The sequence below is a fragment of the Narcine bancroftii genome, chromosome 5, assembly GCF_036971445.1.
Source record: "Narcine bancroftii isolate sNarBan1 chromosome 5, sNarBan1.hap1, whole genome shotgun sequence".
Classification (NCBI taxonomy): Eukaryota; Metazoa; Chordata; class Chondrichthyes; order Torpediniformes; family Narcinidae; genus Narcine; species Narcine bancroftii.
Window position 1 is genome coordinate 110,564,862 of NC_091473.1, and position 20,175 is coordinate 110,585,036.

Consider the following 20,175-nt stretch of genomic DNA (forward strand, 5'->3'; position numbering starts at 1 on the left):
AGCAAAACTCCAAATGACTAAGTATATTTCCCTAAGACCTCTCAAAGTGTGAAAAGTTGACTGCAATTGTATCAGATCTGTCGCCTATTTGTAACCACTATTTTTATTTGCATACCGGTACTAGATTCAGTGTAATAGGAATTAACACCACCTATATTATATTATTCCAGCCTTCATATCCAAATGGGACTTGGCTGGGTACGTTATTCAGCTAATATTACACAAGCAGTGAAGGGGGTTGTTGATGGTGGTGGTGGCATGTGTGTGTGGTGGGGGGGTGGGGGGGTGGTGGTGGTGATGGCTGGTGTCATGTCTCAGCCACTGATAATGTCACAGCAGCAAGTCTCCTTTAATGCAGCTGGGCTTTGTGTTACTGTGTCGCTTAGCTGCATTTGATTCACTTTTGCCATTCCTGGTGATGAATGTTGAAGGACCAAGTCCAACATGGACGGAAACATAATTTGTATTGCACAAGTGCACTTAAGAGCGCTCTAGAAAATCTTTAAAAGAATTTTATTCAATTTATTTTCTGTTTAGCCGAATTCATTTTCATTGTGGATGTGAAAATATAATTTAGCAGGCCAATTTTACTCCTTCTTTTGTATTGTCAATTATTATTCACAGCAGCAATTAATGATGTTTATAACAAATAGAATCTCCTCAAATCATCACCACAGAAAAAAATGATCAAATACTAGTTTATGTAAGTAGCACAATGTTCAAAGTGCTAATTTTCTCTGAGAATTAATTAATTCCGCCACCTGAGTTTTCATCTATACACTGCTTAAGTGGAAAGACTGCTTTACTGTGATTCACAGCACCAATATTGTTAAACATAATTTGCAAACAGAAGTCTTCCCATTATATACAGAGTCAGAAGGCTTAGCAGGGTTAAAACTTGTTAGTTTACTTGGTCAGTTATTTGACACATTTAATTAGAGATGAAAAAGTATGATCTTTCTACAATGATGTTACTTGATAAATGTGTCTGTTGGAAGCACTGTGCTCAAGATTGAGTTGAAGTCAGCTAACCAAAGTAAATTAATCAAGCTGTTTGGAAAGCGAGTCAACTAATTATGTTTCCAGCTTCTGCAAATTTACTCCCTTTTATTTCACCTACTTTCTACATTAACGTGACATAATTGCCCAGCTAACCCAAGCAGAATGTTGTCAGCCCGCTGGTTGTGTAGAGGTTGGGTGCTACTGGCGGCTATTTGGGGTGGGGAAGTGGTCATTGTTGGAGTGGGATTTAGGAGGCCGTGTGGTAGTGATGCTGATGGGTTCGTGTATGACAGCTGTAGTTCAATAAGATTGGTATTTTTCTTGTCTAAAGGATATAAGCAAGAAACTGACCAAGAAAGACCTGTCCTCAGAATAGCTGTCCTCAAGGGTCCTGTTGGATTAAACTAGGCAGATCATTTATGCTTACTGGCAGTAGATATCTTCAGGGATAACTAACACTTTTATCCTTTTCTTCAGGTTTTGAATTATCTACACTTCAGACTCCTGTGTTAGGCTGATAATAATTGTGACTGAAAACATTTTGTTGAAGGGATTTTGGAAAATATCCAAATTTTTTAAACTGAGAACTTTTTGTGCTAACAAAAAGTAATGGTGCCAGACTATGAAAGTCTGGGTGCTCAATAGCACAGCTGCCTCACAGCTCCAGGAACTGGGTTTGAGCCAGTCTTGGGTGCTATCTGAGTAGAGTTCGTACATTTTCTCTGTGATCTCGAGTGTGCTCCTGGATACTCTGATTTCCTCCCACCTTTTAAAGACAAGCTGGTAGTTTATCTGGCACCTATAAATGACCTCAGTATATGTGGCAAAAACAATCAAAAGGTGTGGCAAAAACAATCAAAAGGAGAAAATGATGGGCATGTGAACAGAGAATACGTTGCAACAGACAAAATGCTGGAGGAACTAAGCGAGACAAGTAGCGTCCATGAAAGGTAATAGGTAGTATGGGGCATGGAAGAAATAGTGAACTGACAGGCTGAATTGCCTGCTTTTGTTCTTGTTTGTAGAAATTGTGCAGCAAAAAGGGGAGAAATGGAAAATGCTAGTCGACCACTTAATTGCCTAAGTATTCGAAAACAATGGGTCAAGTGCAGAAAGATAGCTTGGGTGCCCACCAATTAATATGGATGTGGAGGGCCAGATGGTCTCTTTCCATGCTGTATGACTGTAAGATCTGTTCCATTTATCCAATTATGTAGCCACAGAGAACAGAATTCAGCATTGTCTTCCCAATACTCACTTAAACTTAAAAAAATTGGAGGTACTGTATGTAAACTTAACTGAAAACTGTTCAGGTTATTTGGGATGCAATTCGATCTTCTACATACGAAGGATGCAATGTATTTCTGATTAAAAAAAATTACCAAATCAACCCATTGAAGCAATATTTAATCCATGGAATTAAATAAGAACTGATGCAGATTGAATTAGGTTAATGGGCAGAATATCCTCATGTCTTGCCTATTTTGTTGTAAGTCAATTTAGAAACCTAATTTGTATAATTTATGTAAATATTTCAAATCTCAAACATGTTAATATTTCACAGATAAAGCCAATTCTATGTCATACTTTTTTACTGCTTATAGACTAGTAGTCCTTTTCTTCCAAAGCAGGTAGAAAAACAATGAAATGATTAAAATGTAAGAAAAACATAGAACACTACAGCTCGATACAGGCCCTTTGGCCCTCGATGTTGTGCCAACCTATATATTCCTACCAAAAAAATTCTAAACCCTCCCTACTTCATAACCCTCAATTTTTCTTTCATCCATGTGCCTGCCTAGGCATCCATTAAATGTTCCTAATATTTCAGCTTCCACCACCACCACTGGAAAGACATTCCGGGCACTCACATCTCTCTGTGTATTTATTTAAAAAAACTTAACCCTGGTGTCTCCCCAAAACTTTCCTTCCTTCGCTACTCCTGCCTTGGGAAAAAGGCACTGACCATCTACCTTATCTATGCCCCTTAGAATTTTGTATAACTCTATGAAGTCACCTCTTGTCCTACGCTCCAAAGGGAAAAACCCTAGCTCTGCTAACCTTGGCTCGTAGCATTTATTTTCCAACCAGGCAACATCCTGGTAAATCTCTGCTCCCTCTCCATAGCTTTTATATCCTTCTGGTAGTGAGGTAACCACAGAACTGAACACATGATGGAGATTTGGTCTTTCATTAATTTTCAAGGTTTGAAAGTAGAAATATCTCTTTCACCTTATCCACTCCATTTTACTATACCACTTACCTCTGATGCCTCCACTCACCTTCAACAGCTGTCTTCTGGTTCTTGCTGTTGTTGTCCTTTGAAAAAGGTACTGGCTGTCCACCCTGTCTATGCAGTTGAAAGATCAATGCTTATATTGTGATACAATTTAAGGATGAAGCTGGACATTATTCTAGTGGAAGCCTCCTACGCAGCATGACTTTTTAAAGCATAGAATCAATGTGTGGTATGTAATGCTTGTCACATCTGAAGTACATTTTCCAAAGGAACTATGACCCGATTGTACTTCCTGCATATTTGAGGTATTGATAACTGTTTTAAATTTTGGGAGTTGGTGCTAAAGTAGAAATCAGACAGTTTAGATTCCTTTTCTGGTGAGCCAAACCTTATCTATATATACACTTAAAATTGCACTGTGGTTTCTTTTACTGAATTTCAGGTTGATTCTAGGTGATAAGCAGGTTCAATTTTTACAGATGTTCTTGTGTTGATTTTTGTCTTTAAATTGGATTTTGTCCTGAAGTTGGAAAATACACAAAAAATACTCGATAATACTCGTTAATGGAATAAATGACATTAAAATATATGGGACTGATCAGAAATAGCAAGTACAAAGAGTGGAGAGAGAGAGAGAGAGAGAAGAAAATAGATCTGTGATCCATAGGATCAAAAGTTTGTATTCACTTTGGACTTTTGAGTGTGATGATTTTTATGGGAGTTTGTTCATATGTACAGGATGGCCTAGACCCTGAACCATTAGGCTGCTCGAGATTAACAAAATTAGCTGTTTTAAAAGAAAAGCTTTGGGATTAATTAAAAGATAGAAAAATGATGACCAGGTTCTAAAAGAGTGAAACAAAACCTTGTGTGAAGGGATATGTTTCTAAATATCCACTTCTCATGATATGAAGCAAACATTATGAGTTAGTTCTTTTAGAAAATAGATGGACACAAGAAAATTTTTTAATGGACACTATTTGTGCAAGAATTCTTAGAAGCTAACATAGTTATTAACAAATTGGACTAGTTTTGCTGGACAACTTGGTTGCATGGACAAGGTGGACCAAAAGGCCAGTTTCTGTGCAGTAAAGCTGACTTTCTGATGGTCTGATCTGCTGAGAGAGAAGGGTTTGGAAATGTGTTCCTCAATATTTGTGGCTTGCTATTTTTGGTGGGGGGGAGGGGTTATTTTAACATCAGAACATATGATTCTTATGCAGTATCCTGATGGGATGAACATTGTCTTTATTCAATATTAGAAATGCCAGGTGGTTCAAATAGAAGGCTTAAAATTCGGCAAATGATGAATTATGTCTAATTAGCCAGCCTGATACTGTACAGGGAAGTGAATCCAACACAAATAAAGGAACTGACCATGTATAAAATATATATACTGAACCTAGTAATATGTGCCAACCTTCTATCAGAAATGTTTGCCATACACAATTAAGCAGCAAATATATAATTCTGAACTATCTATTTGAATAGAATGCTAATTGGCGGGCACATTATAAGGGAATAGGGATTAACAAAACAAGATTGGGTGTTACAATTATCTAACTGGATATTAATTTCAGTTGCAGTTCTGTATACTGCTAATATATTGGTTGTATGGTAATAATTCAATTAAATCTGTATTTTTTTTAACCATTTTACCAGTTAATTAAAGTTGCTGTCAGTCTTGTTTGGATAGCTTTTATGTAATATTCTTATTTATTTCTTAGTAAGTGTAGTCTTTGCTTTTAAATAATTATTACTCAAAGTATATTGAGGTTTAAATTTAAAAAAAAAACCTCTTTTCCTGGTTTTACAATATGGCTTGTTTCTTCATTCACTGACCTGGTAAATCCATTAAAACTCTGTATATGAATTTCATTCTGCCTTATTCTAACGTGCATTTTAAGAAATGGGTTTAAATTGTATTGAAATGATGTGATGGTTGTGTTAAAGTAGAGCTTATGAGGCTCTGGAGTCCACCTCTGGATGGTTTGAAGACAGCTGATGCTGTTTTCAGATAGTGGGCCAGTCATTCATTTTTTTCTCTCTTCTGTAGTACTGTATTTAAATGTATTTACGTTCCTGCAGATAGGATATTACTGTTTTAAATTGAGCTGTTAATTGGTACAGGTATTTTGAAGTTTTGATAGTATATTTTAACTGACAATACAAATTTGAATATGAGTTCACAATTAAATTTGTAGGTATGTTAAAAAGCAAATTTGGGTGCATTTTTGATTTAAAAGCAAATATTTATATAAAAATACTTCAGGCTGTTCCCATCAGTACAGACAGCTGTATTTAGGTGCAAGGGATTAAAATATGTGGTTTTGTTTGGTTAAAGTAGCTGGGAGCATGAAGTATAAATCTAATAAATGCATTAAAACCAATCTTAATTTAATAATCTCAGGATTTATTAATCACACATAGTTGGAGTCGATTTTGTGCCATCACATCGAATGTCTTGTAATGGTAAATATTTAGCCTAGGTATTGTAATGGGCTGCAAGGGGGCACTGCATGGTTGTTGCATGGCAAACACTAGTAACAGTTCCAATTGTGGGTAGGCCTGCTGTAAGAAAATTCAGTAATGCCTGAGGTATAAACCATTACTGAATTAGGTTGTTCAGAACCAAGTTGTGGATGTAGGAAGCCTTTCTGGTGTTTTGGTTGGGAGGGAAGTAATTGTGATGCTGACATTTGAGACCTGTTAAGGACCTTGGAAAGGATTTCTAATCTTGTGCAGTGCATTGGGCTGGAGTTGAGGGCCTCCCATATCTTCTGGAAGAGATAGTTTTGGCAGGGTCAATTCTGTCATTTAAGAAGAGGTTAGATGAGTGCATGGATGTGAGAGTGTTGGAGGGTTACGGGGAAGGGAGTGGGTAAATGGAACTAGTGGAGTTTCACATAAATCGGTATGGACTAGAAGGGCCGATATGGCTTGTTTCCATACTGTAAATTGTTATATGGTTATATGTATTTGGGTGAGTTGGGGGGGGGGGGGTTGCAAATAGATTTAAAGGTAAATAATGGGACTTGACGATGTCTGAGTTTGACGTGGTTATTGAAATGTTGTTGGTCAATCCTGGAGCATCTACAATTGACTCTTGGAACATTACAATCTCATTTCCCCACGACAGTTGTGTGTCTAAATTGGAAATCATATTGGACATATTAGTATAATTTGCATTCGGAGTTGACTGATTCCATTTCCAGACTTGTGTGACATATTCCAAAAATGTTTGTGTTTTACTGTGGGAATAGGTTTATTTGTTAGCCTTAGGTTACTTTGGGTATGATTTTTTGGTATGAATATCCAATCATTGGACATATGCAGGACAGTTGTGGAAAGAATAGACATGCCACCATCTGACAGATGTAGTCGAGTCAAATAATTCTAACATCTTCCTGGGCTCTGTAGGCCATAGCCAATCACAGAGTCCACCTTGGTGACAGCAGCAATATTTAAGTAAGGTAAAATACGTTTGTACAGTTTACTCAGATGAGAGGCGGTGCATTTCACAAGTAATTTCAAAAGAAATATGGAGGTTTAGGGAAGGAACCAAACAGAAGAGTGACCTTCTTTAGAGTTATTTGGCAGTCTTGGGGTGAAAAAGTACATTGTGCCATTTTGATACCAAACTCTTACGTTTTTAAAAAAGTTTCTTGTATTGATTGCTCTGACAGGAAGACGGAGGCACATTTCAAACTTAGCTTTTGATGAGTATGACCTGGAATTTATGGTTGTAATTGCACTTACAATGTGCAATTTGAGAGCAACCTCCTCTGACTCCACATGAACAATTAAAAGCAGATATCCAAATATTGCTGTTGCTATAGTCTTTACAAATATAATTAATAACTCTTTACCAAGCCATTCCTGAATACAAAAATTGAGGTGCAACTGAGCTTTCAAGGCGCACCACATCACAATTACTGCTGAACTATTCCCCAGCCCCAGTTTATGTCCATTTGATTTCCTTAGGAAACGTATTCTGAAATGTCATGGTTTCTAATAATTTTTAAATTTCTGTTTCTATTTGGTATTCCAAATGTCACATTCTTTAAAATAGTTTGAGCTTTTTGTTTTCTGATTTGCTGCAGAATATATTGGTCTGATTGGCATATTGGGATATCCAGGGCACAGAATGCACAGTATTTTTTTTTAGCAAGTTTCTTTAATTGGAAATCTCTTGCATTATATATTTACCATATATGCTGATGTACAAAATGACACAAAACTTAAAAATATCACCCCAAAACCAGGGGTTGTCTGACAGATCAAGCATAAAATCTGAACCTTGACAGCAAAGTCTCGGCGCTCCCCGCAGGGTCCTTCTGCCCACTCTGATTGCCGTTGGCTCTGTACAGACTTAAAGTGGCCTGTTAAAGGAGCTGATATTTTAAAATATGCTGATTAAAATGTAAACCTTTACTGAGTAATTTTATTTAAAAATATTGGAACAGCATCACTCCACTGGTCACTGGTAAGTGCCAGACTTGGGGTGGTCTTGTACAGTGAGAATAGCTCAAAGCTTACATGATAAGTGAAAATTCTGGAGGTTGTCTTGTACAGCAGCATGTATGGTATTCTTTTGGCACTGGTTAAAAATGTTAAGAAATGCAGAGAAAGTTTTTGTTATTTTTTTAATGTAAGCATCGCCATGCAAACACAAAATAGAGGTGGGGAATCATGGCTGGTTGTACCATCTCCCCACTAGCCTTCACCATGGCCATTAGAGCATCTCGATGGGTGGATGGAGGGCAGCGCATAAGACCTGGTTTGAGGCTGCTGCCAGTCAGAGCTAATATGGATGATCTCACAACACTGACCACGACTAAGGCTTGTATTGTACACCTGATGAGGAAGCTTCAAGGAAATATCGAGCAGGTTCAGATGAAGATCAAGCCAAGCAATTCCAGAAGCATCTCCATCATCAAGGGGAAGCTGGTAGATCAACGCTTCTATGTGGGCAATGAGACAATTCCAACAGTCTTTGAGAAACCTGTGAAAGGCTTAGGTCAGTGGTACAACGCATCCCTCAAAGATACAGAGCAGGTGCATCAGCTCAGGAGAGATGTCATCAGTGGCTTTGAGAGCATCGACAGAACCACACTATCTGGCAAATTGAAGCTCTAGTGTATGTGGTTTGGGCTCTTTCCACACCTCATGTGGCCACTGACCCAATACGAAGTTTCAGTCTTGAGCATGAAAAAGCTAGAGAGACTGATTAATTCGTACGAAAGGAAGTGCCTTGGTCTTCCCAGATGCCTCAGCAGCATAAGGCTTTACAGCAAAAGGGTCCTAGAGCTACCCATTTCCAGTCTTTCAGAGGAGTATAAGTGCGCCTAAGTAAGACTGGAGATGATGCTCACAGAGCCGAGTGATCCATCATCCTGGATACTGGAAGGAAATGGATTCCATCAGAAACGACTAAGCAAGCAAAGGTGGTACTCAAGCATAGGGACATTGTGGGCCAACCACAGCAAGAGAGGAATGGTCTTGGTCTTGGGGCCATTACATCAGCCTGGAACGAAGCTGCTCCATCTCAGAGATATAGGCTTGTGGCAGGAGGAAGCGGCAAGGAACCTAAAAAGCCATCACTCAGGCAAAACAAGCGCAATGGACAAGATGGGAGGGAGTGGAGGAAAGGAAGATCTCCCATAGCTCTTTCCAGACCTTGTGCCATGGTCGGCCTCACTCCATCTAGTTTACATCATCAAGCTTAGTGTCCGAGGAGGAGGCCTATGAGCACATGAAACTTAGGTACGCTGAGCTTGCAGCTGATGTGCAGCAATGTGGCTGGAAGGCAAGCGTCCGACCGGTTGAAGTAGGCTGCAGAGGATTTGTAGCCACATCGAGGCAACTCCAGGAGTTGGGAGTGTGAGGAAAGTTACACCGATAAGCAGTCAAAAATCTCTTCAAAGCTGCTGAAAAGGGTAGTTAGTGGCTCTGGATGAGGAGAAAGGATTCCACCTGGGCACCATAGTGAATGAATGGATTCTAGGGGAGAGCCCAGGATGCCAGGATTCACTGGTAAACCCTCTGAAGGTCTCGTGGGTCTATCAGCGAAACGCTGAGGAAGGAAGGCATCCAGTTGATACCCAGAAGATACCATCACACACTTGGCCACCCTGCAGAGTCCAGGCAGCAAGTATCAGGGATATTGCCAATCAGAGCTTATATGGATGATCTCACAACACTGACCACGACTAAGGCTTGTACTGTACACCTGATGAGGAAGCTTCAAGAAAATATCGAGCAGGTTCAGATGAAGATAACATAACATACCTGATGCTTGCTTACACATCTCTTTGGAATGTTGATCTTGAGTATCCTTGCTCAAAATTCCTTTGTTCTTTGTCCTCTCAAATGCAGAAAAATACCCAAGCACTTACCATGCAAGGAAGCAAAGAGCATAAAAGTCCTGGTTTAACTATGCCACAGAAATCACAATGAACTTAATTTGAATCTTAATTTTCCTTGTATTCTATTTATGTATAATGTAGGTCAGAAAACGCTGTTTCTCGAGCAAATTAACATGTTCATTTTTGTTCAACAGTGACCAAGAATGCAATTGTTAAAAGCACTTTAGATTGGTTAGTTCCAGCCCAGAAGACTTTAGAGTTCTGTAATATCTTACAGTTTTCTCTTGTTTAGTAACTGATACTAATTTAAGGATTAACTGTTCTACTCTCTGCGATCTTAATACCAGTGACATGATGTTGCCTTGCAAATGTTTGACTTGCTTTTTTGAACTACACTATAAATGTAAAACATTGGTTTCATTAAAATAATCAGTTTAATTATTAACTAGAGAGAAAAAGAGCCTAAAATAATGGATATCTAAATAATGGATTATTTTTAAGAACTTTGAGTTGGATGTTCTTGCACTTTCTTTTTGTTATCTGTCAAAATGCACCAAAACTTTGTTTCAAAAATGATTGAACCTTAATTCGTTATGGTGAAATTAACTTTGAGCTATCCTAGAGAGAGTACAAGGTTTTCAATCAATAGTGCATTAGTAATAATTGTCTAAATCCATGTGTTATACAGCGAACAAAATCGATCAGGATGTGAAACCAAAACTTTTGCTCGTTTGCAGTTCTGCTTTTACTGCAGAATAGTATCAAGATAACAAAAATAATCATCTAAATCAAGTTGATAGAGGAATGCATTTACATTCATTTGCTTGCTTACTCTTAACTGTGAATCTGAGGTGACATTGAGCAATAGATACAAAATTGTCCATACATCTTAAATGTATGCCCAAGATATAGGTCTTAATGGGGAAAAAAAATAATTAAAAGTCAAGACAGGACAGACACGAGAGATCTCTGTCCAGTGATCAAAGCTGAATGCTTAAAGCTCCATTAAAACTAGCTCAACAAATGATCATATCTAGATCTCTTTAAACCAATTAATATTTCTGAAAAACATCCTTGTGGCCTCTTTACCTGATCGTTACCAGAAACAAATTGTTTCATTATTGTTCTTTGGATTTACGCCAACTCCAAACTTGAATAGGATTACCCTTGCACTACTTTTATTCGAGGGTCAAGAGGAGGTTTAACAGAATGATCCTTGGGATGAGAGGGTTAATGTATAAGGAATATTTGATGGCTCTGGGCCTGTGGAGTTTAGAATGATGTGGGGGGGTATTTCATTGAAACGAACCAAATATTGAATGGGCTGGATAGAGTGAACGTGAAGATGTTTCCAGTATTAAAAGTCTAGGACTGGAGGGCGCAGCCTAAGAAGAAATGGATATCCATTTAGAACAGATGGTTTTTTTTTAGATAGAATTTGCATGATTTTACTGGTCTGAAGAATGTCCAACATCTCGGCGTTGGACGTTTCACGCGAATGACCAAAACTCAATCTCTGTTTCCTTGCATGACTTTAGACAGCATACCGCAATGCACGTCATCATTACGTGCTATTCATTAGCTCGTTGTTCACAGAATGCCTAGAATTAACTTTAGACTGCAGGCATTCCAGGAAATTTACTAGGGTCTAGGAGGTAAAATATCGAATTGGAAATGGCACCCTCATTCCCGTTCCGACAGCGTGTGTTCCAGAAAATGCCAATTATTTCCTGGACTGCAGTGGCTGTATTTTTTTTTAATGAGATGAGGAGAAATGTCTTCCGCCAGAAGTGGTGAATCTGTGGAATTCATTGCTTCCGGCAATCCTGGAGGCCGTCATTGGGTATACTTTTAAAAGTGGAGGTTGATATGTTCTTGATTCATGAGAACATTAAAGGTTATGGGGAAAAGGCAGTAGATGAGGTTGTGAGAGAAAAATATATCAGCCATGGTTGGAATGGTGATGCAGACCTGATGAGCCAAATGGCCTAATTCTACAATTGTGCCTTATGTAATATGTTTATTACATTAGAGTGGGCTGAAGTTTAAACTCTAAATTTTGGGGTTAAACTAGACATTGTTGGCACACTGGTTGCTATCCTCCCCTGTAAAACCTCTAACAAAATATTGGTGGGTACAGGGGTTTGTTTAGCTAGAGTCAATAATCTTCTGAAAATAACCATAACCATATACAGCACAGAACAGGCCAGTTTGACCCTACTAGTCCATGCAGGAACAAATCCCCACCCTCATAGTCCCACTGACCAGCACCTGGTCCATACCCCTCCAATCCTCTCCCCTCCATGTAATTATCCAGTCTTTCCTTAAATGTAAATAACGTCCTTGCTTCAACCACCTCTGCCGGAAGCTTATTCCACATCCCAACCACCCTTTGCGTGAAGAAATTTCCCCTCATGTTCCCCTTATAATTTTCCCCCTGCACTCTCAAACCATGGCCTCTGGTTTGAATATCCCTGTAAATTTCACTGTGGCCTTTCACATTCCTCATTTCATTTCATAGTTGGACGTCACACCATGAAATCAAGCTTATTCACAGCTTTAGGGGGTTCTTATTAAATTCCAAGAAAGACAAAGTGAGCTTGAGGAACCAAATTCACCGTTGGACCCTGCATTTTGTGGGGATTTTTTATGTTCTCCACTAACTTGGTTCTCTATCATTTTTCACCACTCTCCACCATTGATAATGAGGTCAAACCCCTTTCCAGACCACTGATGTGGACTTTCGCTTTATTTTGATGGGAATATTTTCTGAGAGTTTTTGTGATTAAATTTGCAACCTTGTTTTATCTATTAACTGATTATTACATCAGTAATATCTGCCTTTACTGTGGACCACATAACAAAACCACAGACTATTAGTTTAATATATTTTTTAAATTGTGTAGTTAAACCAAATCCATGCAATTCTAATTTGCTCTCTGAGTTTTGCATAGTTTCTGATAGTTGGATCTTGAACCAAACAGCTCAGCAATCCAACTCTGCCCACGAGAACTTTCCAATGTATGCAAGGAGGTGCCACAAATAAAATAATGAAAGATTCTGCTCAGTGTCCTTTCATGTGGAGAAAATAGATGTAATGAGTCCTACAAGGGGTTTCTTTATCATTTTACAGCCAGAACCACATTATATAAGAACAAGAGATAGATAGTTCTCTATTGGAAAATCCAGTACTGTTTATTTTCAATACATTATATTTTTTTTACTGAATAGTTTTTGGGGAATAGAGCTACATAAACCATATACACATTGCCAAACAGAGTTGGCGTTGTATCTGCCAATACCTGAGACATTTTACTGCAAAGACTTATAATCTAGTTTCTAGAGTGCCACAGACAAAATTAATGAGATGTAAAAAAAATGAAATACATTGGAAAAACAAGCCAACACCAAAAATATATCCTAATTATGTTGTTTATTTTCCATTCCATAGGTATTTAATTATGATACAAAAAAGTGCTGAGTACTATCTACTTTCCCTGTGTAAAGTTTTTATTTTCTCTGTTGCTTGTAGCTCTTCCCCCAAAACCACCTAAACCCATGATGTCATTATCCGCCAATGGAATTAAAGATGGTGGAAGCATATCTCTGCAAGATGCTGAATGGTACTGGGGAGACATATCTCGGTGAGTTTTCTTTAAGCCTGTTGTTTTCCTGCCAGGTTTGCTATCAATAGCCAGTGACTTGATACCTCAACCTAGTTCAGTTGCTCCTGCTACTCCTGATATTTCAACATTTGTGTCTGTGTGTATGTTCTGGCAAGCAGTGGCTTGCCTATTAAGTCTATTCATGCAAGCTGAATTTTTTTTAAATCTCAGAATTTTGTTGGGATGCAAAAAATTGTTGTTGGAAGTAGCCACACATAAATTTTTGAACAAAAGAAATTATTCGGAATATCTATAACTCATCTTGTTGTGGTGGTAATATAGTTTTGGTAATGACAGTTTTGCGCAAGTATATCAGCTGTTCGGAACCTTCTTATCCTCCACATTTTTATCCACAGGGAAGAAGTGAATGACAAATTGCGTGACATGCCAGATGGTACATTCCTAGTGCGAGATGCTTCTACCAAGATGCAGGGAGATTATACTTTGACCCTCAGGTATAAAATAAGAATAATGAAATGTTTGCTGGCAAAACTTTAATATATTTCACATTGTTAATGAAGTGAAGTGGATTTTATTTGTTAGATTTAAAACTTTAAATTTTGCGTGTCACCTTTTAAGCCAAAAATCGTACAAAATGATGCAAAGGTCATCCCACAAATTGCAGCACATATTTTGAATCCATATGCACACAGCCTCATGCTGCACCCCTCCTAAAATCTCCAAGGAAATAGTTGATAATCATGTAAAGTATACTATTCAAATTTAACTCCCATGTTCTACCGTCTCCACTTAGTCTATTGGATGAGACCAGAATAGCTCATATGAGGAGGTGGAAGGGAAAATAGTGAAAATTCCTTTCCAGCCTTTGAAGGCAAGAATTTAGACCAGAAAACTTGGTGATTGATGATTTAAAGAAAAACAATGCAAAAAAATAAAAATAAACAGTCACCTTTGTGATATTTCCAACTTATTTTGCTATTCAGTAAGATTAAGAATCAGATTTATTGTCATGAATGTGTCATTAAATTTATTGTTTTGCGACAGCAGCTTTGTGCATTACAAATAATTAGTGCAAAAAGAGAAAAAAGTGAAGTAGTGTCTGTAGGTTCATTATCTGTTGAGAAATAAGAAGACGAAGGGGAAGAAGCTGTTTTTGTAATGTTTCAAGTGCATTGTCAGGGTCCTGTACCTCCTTCCTGATGGTAGCAATGAGAAGAAAGAATGGCCTGGGTGGTGAGGGTCCTTGATGATCGAGGCTGCTTTCTTGAAAGACTACCTCTTAAAGATGTCCTTAATGGAGTGAACACTAATGCCCATGATAGCGCTGGCTGAGTTTACAACCGTTTGTAGCCTTTTCCTCTCGTGGGCATTGGCACCTCCATACCGGACGGCGATGCAACCAGTCAGAATGCTCTCCACCGTTCAGTATTCGAAATTTGCAAGTGTCTTTGGTGACATACCAAATCTCCTCAAGCTCCTAATCAAACATAGCTGCTGGTCAGCCTTCTTCATGTTTGCATCAAGATGGAGGCCCCAGGGTAGGTCTTCAGAGATGTTGACACCCAGGAATTTGAAGTTTCTTACCCTCTCCACTTCTGATCCCTTGATGAGGACTGGTTATTGTTCTCCTTCCTGACATCCACAATCAATTCTTTAGTTTTGCTAATGTTGAGTGCCAGGTGGTTGTTATGACACCACTCAACTAGCTCATCTATCTCCCTCCTGTGTGCTTCCTCGTTATCATTAGTAATTCTGCTGACAACTGTGGTGTCCTTGACAAATAACCTTTGAATTCTTAGCCACAAAGTCATGGGTGTAGAGAGAGTAGAGCCGTGGGCTAAGCACGCATCCTTGAGGTGCGCCTGTGTTGATTATCATTGAGGAAGAGACATTGATACCAATCTTCACTTACTGCAGTCTTTCAATGAGTAAGTCAAGGATCTAGTTGCAGAGTGAGGTGCAGAGGCCCTGGTTTTGAAGCTTGCTGACTGGTTCTGAGGGTATGATAGTGTTGAGCTGTAATTGATGAAAGTAGTCTTGCTGTTGATCAATGGTATTGTTGATCAAGGATGAATCCTTTATCATATTCTTTTATCTAATCCTTGTATCCAATTTTATTGACCTCCAAATATTTGTTCATCTCAGCCTGGACCACACTTAATAATAGAGCATCCACAACTTCTGGAGAGGAAATAACAATTTCATTCTTAAATGTCCAAAAATCTGCTCTGAGGTTGTGTGCAGGAAATCCAAGCACAGGAACAACCTCTTAAAATCTACTCTTAATATTTACTCCAATATATAAGATAACTTCTACTATTCTCTAGGAATTTCCTGATCCCGGAATTAATTGAGCAACTCCACACAACTGTATCCATAGGATATTTTTCCATGGATGTCAAAACTAAATTCATGTGCTGCTGTGTCAACAAAACCTTGTATAAATAAAGCTAGCCTTCCTAATTCTCATGCAATCCTAGTAAAATACAAAAGTCTCCAGACCCTGTGGTTGAAGTAAAAACACAATGCTGGAGAAACTCGGCAGGTCTAACATTGTACGTTGTATAGCAAACATAAAGATACACAATCAACATTTCAGGCTTGAGCCCTTCATCAAGGTATGGGCTAAATGTGGGCTGGCGCCTGTTGGTTATGTATCTGCTCCATAAAATATACTGTTTGACCTGCTGAGTTTTTCCAGCTTTGTGTTTTTATTCATTCTGTCCTCTTGGTATAAAGACTAACATGCCATTTATTTTGAAAAGCAAGTTTCTGCAGATGCTAGAAATCTGAAAAAATTGCTTGATAAATTTGTTTAGTCGTGAAGAATTTTGTTTATGTCAGCAGCGAGAATGCTTCTCTAATATTAACTTAATTTCTCGCTCACTCATGAAAGTTTTGGGAAAATATATTTGGTTACACTCTTTATTGCTTCCTAATAAGAAAGTCAAAGGTTGGGAAGAGAATTGTGGGCCAGTTTCAATAAAACCTTTTGTCTGTCATGTGGCTTGGATTTTGTGGTTCATTTTCACTTATTTTGATAATTTGTAACACATTGCAAGTAGATTATTTTTGGCTTTTAAGAAGATCTTGTCAACTGGATATTGTTGACATCTACTCTTGATACTCTTAACATTCGGTATAACCTGGTGTTGGATCTGATTATCTGAGTTTTATATTACAATAGAAATAATTCATTAAAAGTCTACCTGAATTAAAATTGCATAGGCAAGCTGCTTCTCTGTATTGAAACCCTCATTTGAATCCACATCCATTGAAAAAAATGTTTTTTTTCTCTTTAACTTGAACTTGGGGGCATTAACTTGGATAACTGGCCAACCCAAACCCAAATCCCAAAACTGACATTGGAAACTTTCTCAGAAATGGAAATGTCAAGCCAGGCTGGGAGTACTCTTGTGGCTATTGAAATTTACAGCACTTTGTAGTAGAATCTGTAATGCATTGGACTGCATATATCTATCCTGGGGTTAATAACACTAGACAACTTTTTTTTCCAAAAAATTTGCTTCCTGAAATAAAATTGGGAATTATGATAGACAACTTGAAGCTAAACACAAAGATAATTTCAGATTTGCCGTATTGCGTAGGAAGTTAGAGAAACATTACATTAACGTTAGTTCAACTGACCTAAAAAGTTTTGCTGCTGATTTTCATTTGTACTCAGCATCTGATGCCTCTCATGTCAGTGTCCAACAATAGTTGACCAGCATTGATGGATTCTAGTTTCCCTGATACCGATTTTCCATGGTCGCAATGTCCTGACTTCACCATCAGTAGGGAAGTCGTCCAAGTGCGAATGCAGAAAATGAATTTTCAAAGATATGCTGCACTTCATGTTTTGTATGTTTCAAGCAGACTTAAAATATGAGAGGAAATCACAAAAATAGGTTATAGCTTAAAAAAAAAGGAAAGTGTTGAGGTGATTTTCATGATCAGCAGCTCAAAATCCATGAAATACCCGCAAAAATGTTCAGGAAGCAAAATCTTCATTGTCCAGTGTTATTGCCTCACACTTTCTATGGAGGTATTTATAGTTGGTTTTCAATGACGTAGTGTAATGGCATAAAAACATGGCTGAATTTAGATAATAAATGGCCTGGACATTGCTCCCAACTACTCAAGATGTATTACATATATTGTACTATAAGTTTTCTTCTCTTTTCAGACTGTCTTCATCAAGTTCCTTAATCTCAACAAATGTTCAATGTCACTATATAAATTGAAGTAGAGGACTGGAATTGAGCTCAAACTCTAGTGTGATTGTCTAATACTTTACCACCAAAGCTGCTCAGCTGTAACTTAGTTTGTGGTGCTGGTTTACCTTAATGTATTCTTTAAAAAGACAAGAACCTTTTCTGAACGTACAGTAAATTCCCCATTATTAGGCACCTATGGGAATCGTAGATGCCGGATATGAGAATTTTCCAGTTGACTGAGACTCACTCTTCCAACGCCTAACTAATACACCTGCATTAAGAATAAACCATTTAAAAGTCAAAAGACAGTTCAAAGTGTAGTTTGGAAAAATATCCATATTGTAATCTTTAATTATGTAAAGTTCACTTTAATCAATTAATTCCTGTAACTTACAAAATTTAAATGCAAGCCCCAGTCACTGGCGTTGTAATAATGTTGGATTTATTCATTTTAATGTTTTACTTTAATCAGGTAATTCTTATAACTTAGAAAATTTAAATTTCTATTCAAAAATACTGAACAAACTTAGCTATCTGTGCAACCTGACTCACCTCCACACGAGTGTCCCAGTCAGGCCTTCGGTGCACTTTCCTCACGCTGACAAGCAAACTCACTTCCACGTAAGTGTCTGGTCAGGCCCTTAGTGCACCTTTCTCATGCTGACAACCCAGCTCGCTTCCACGGAGGTGTCCTGGTCAGGCCCTCAGCACAACGTCCTTGTGCTGTCAACCCAGCTAACCTCCAGTCAAGTGGCAACAGCAAAAGGAATCCGTGCCCATAGAGTTGCAATGTACGTTCAGTGGAGCAAACCTGTGTGTGTCCAACAAAGTCTCAGCACTCCCCTGTGTGGTCTATCCACCCAGTCTTATTTATTTGAAATTTTATTTATTTCCTAGGGTTTTTTTTTGATGGTGATTTGAGTTTCTGGTTGATTGAATTCCAGATAATGTGGATTTTACTGTAATTGCAACCTGCTTAAATATTTCCTTGTATCATTGCTCAAATCACCTTTTTGTTCTTGTATTTTTATAGGAAAGGAGGCAATAATAAACTAATCAAAATATACCATCGAGATGGGAAGTACGGCTTCTCTGACCCACTCACTTTTAACTCAGTGGTAGAGCTCATTAACCATTACAGACATGAGTCTCTTGCCCAGTACAACCCAAAGTTAGATGTTAAGTTAATGTATCCAGTCTCAAAGTTCCAGCAGGTAAGTTAAGCCTTTATATTTCTTGTATTTAATATTAGAATCTTTCAATCTGGTGTCATGTTGATCGGTTGATAGCGTCTATTTATTTATTTTCGGGAGTGTAGAAGAATGAGGGGAGATTTGATAGAAGTATTTAAAATTATGAGGGGTATAGATAGAGTAAAAGTAGGTAGGCTTTTTCTACTGAGGGTAGGTGAGATACAAACCAGAGGTCGTGGCTTAAAGGTAAAAGGGGAAAGGTTTATAGGGTATATTAGGGGGAACTTATTCAAACAGATACCTCTTTTACCCAGAGATCCCACTAAAGTGGCATGTCAACATCCCATGTTTAAAGCCAGGTCAGGTCAAAGCATTCACACTGAACCAAGAAAAACTGGTTCAATGAGACCTTTTACACAGCAACCCGGCATCCCGGGTCAAAAGGTGCAGCATTAGAGCATCGGTGTCTGGAAAGGCAGGTAAGCCTTTTATACTAGAGCCAATGCGAAACACATTGGCTCTGATACTGCCTACTGAAAATGACCCCCATCCCGTGTTCGTTGCGTTCACACATGGATGGTAGGAGTATGGCGGGGGGGGGGGGGGGGGTTATAGACTGGGTGCAGGTCAGTGGGACAAGGCAGAATAAGTCAGCACAAACTAGAAGGGCCAAAATGCCTGTTTCTGTGCTATAATGTTCTCTGGTTCTAATCTGGTATTGGAACAATTGGAAATAAACATTATTTCTAATTAACAATAAAAATATCCAGAGTTAGCACTTGTTTATTAGAATTATTTCGGGTTGTAGGTTATCAGAGGGAGTATGAGATTTAGTATAACTCAATACTCAAAAGATTTTTTTTAATGCGACGTACTTATTACATTTAACCTGTCTGCAATTTTACAAATATTAATTAAGGATCTGCTTAAAAAAAGAAAACAGACATAAATAGGTTATTTTCAGCATAACAGGGGCTTGAATCATTAATGTGACAAAGCTGTAAAACTAGCTTTTTACATTCTATTCGATAACCTGGATGATGATCCAATGTAATGGTGCTAGCTCCACTAACAATAGATATCTGGGTCGGAAGGGATACAAAGAGGAGCAGGCAAAATGGCTACAAAAGGATATGGATGAGAAGGAAATATTAAAGTAAATGACAGAGTCCTTGGACACAAATCAAGGAGATAATATGCAGGTATAGCAATTCATTAAGAAGGCAGTGCTGTTTGGCCTCATTACAAAATGATTAGAGTATAATTGCAAAGAAGTCGTTATTCAGTAGGCTTTTGGTAGGACTATTGCCCATGCTCTGTGTATAGTTTTGGACTGAAGATGATGAAGAAGAAGATGAAGAAGTAGAAGAAGAAGAAGATGAAGACAGAAACGTAGCTCCTTACTCAAGGAATGATTTTACTGAATGCTGAAATACTCCTATTAGGCCAATGGACAAGCTGAATGATCTAGTCCTATTGCAGTTTCTCATGGGAGTTGCTTGTGAGAGTGTTCTATCCTCAGAGAGGTTA

At 38.2% G+C, this 20,175-nt stretch overlaps 1 protein-coding gene across 15 annotated transcripts in view; it reads left to right on the forward strand.

Moving 5' to 3' along the window:
• The window catches only part of pik3r3b (phosphoinositide-3-kinase, regulatory subunit 3b (gamma)), a 582,698-nt gene that overhangs the window by 552,193 nt on the left and 10,330 nt on the right, over positions 1–20,175 (forward strand). For all 15 annotated transcript variants that reach the window (XM_069938742.1, XM_069938746.1, XM_069938750.1 and 12 more), the window contains 3 exons: positions 13,142–13,253; positions 13,631–13,729; positions 18,486–18,666. In XM_069938742.1, the coding sequence (XP_069794843.1) occupies positions 13,142–13,253; positions 13,631–13,729; positions 18,486–18,666 (392 nt within the window). The remainder of the gene's footprint in view (positions 1–13,141; positions 13,254–13,630; positions 13,730–18,485; positions 18,667–20,175) is intronic.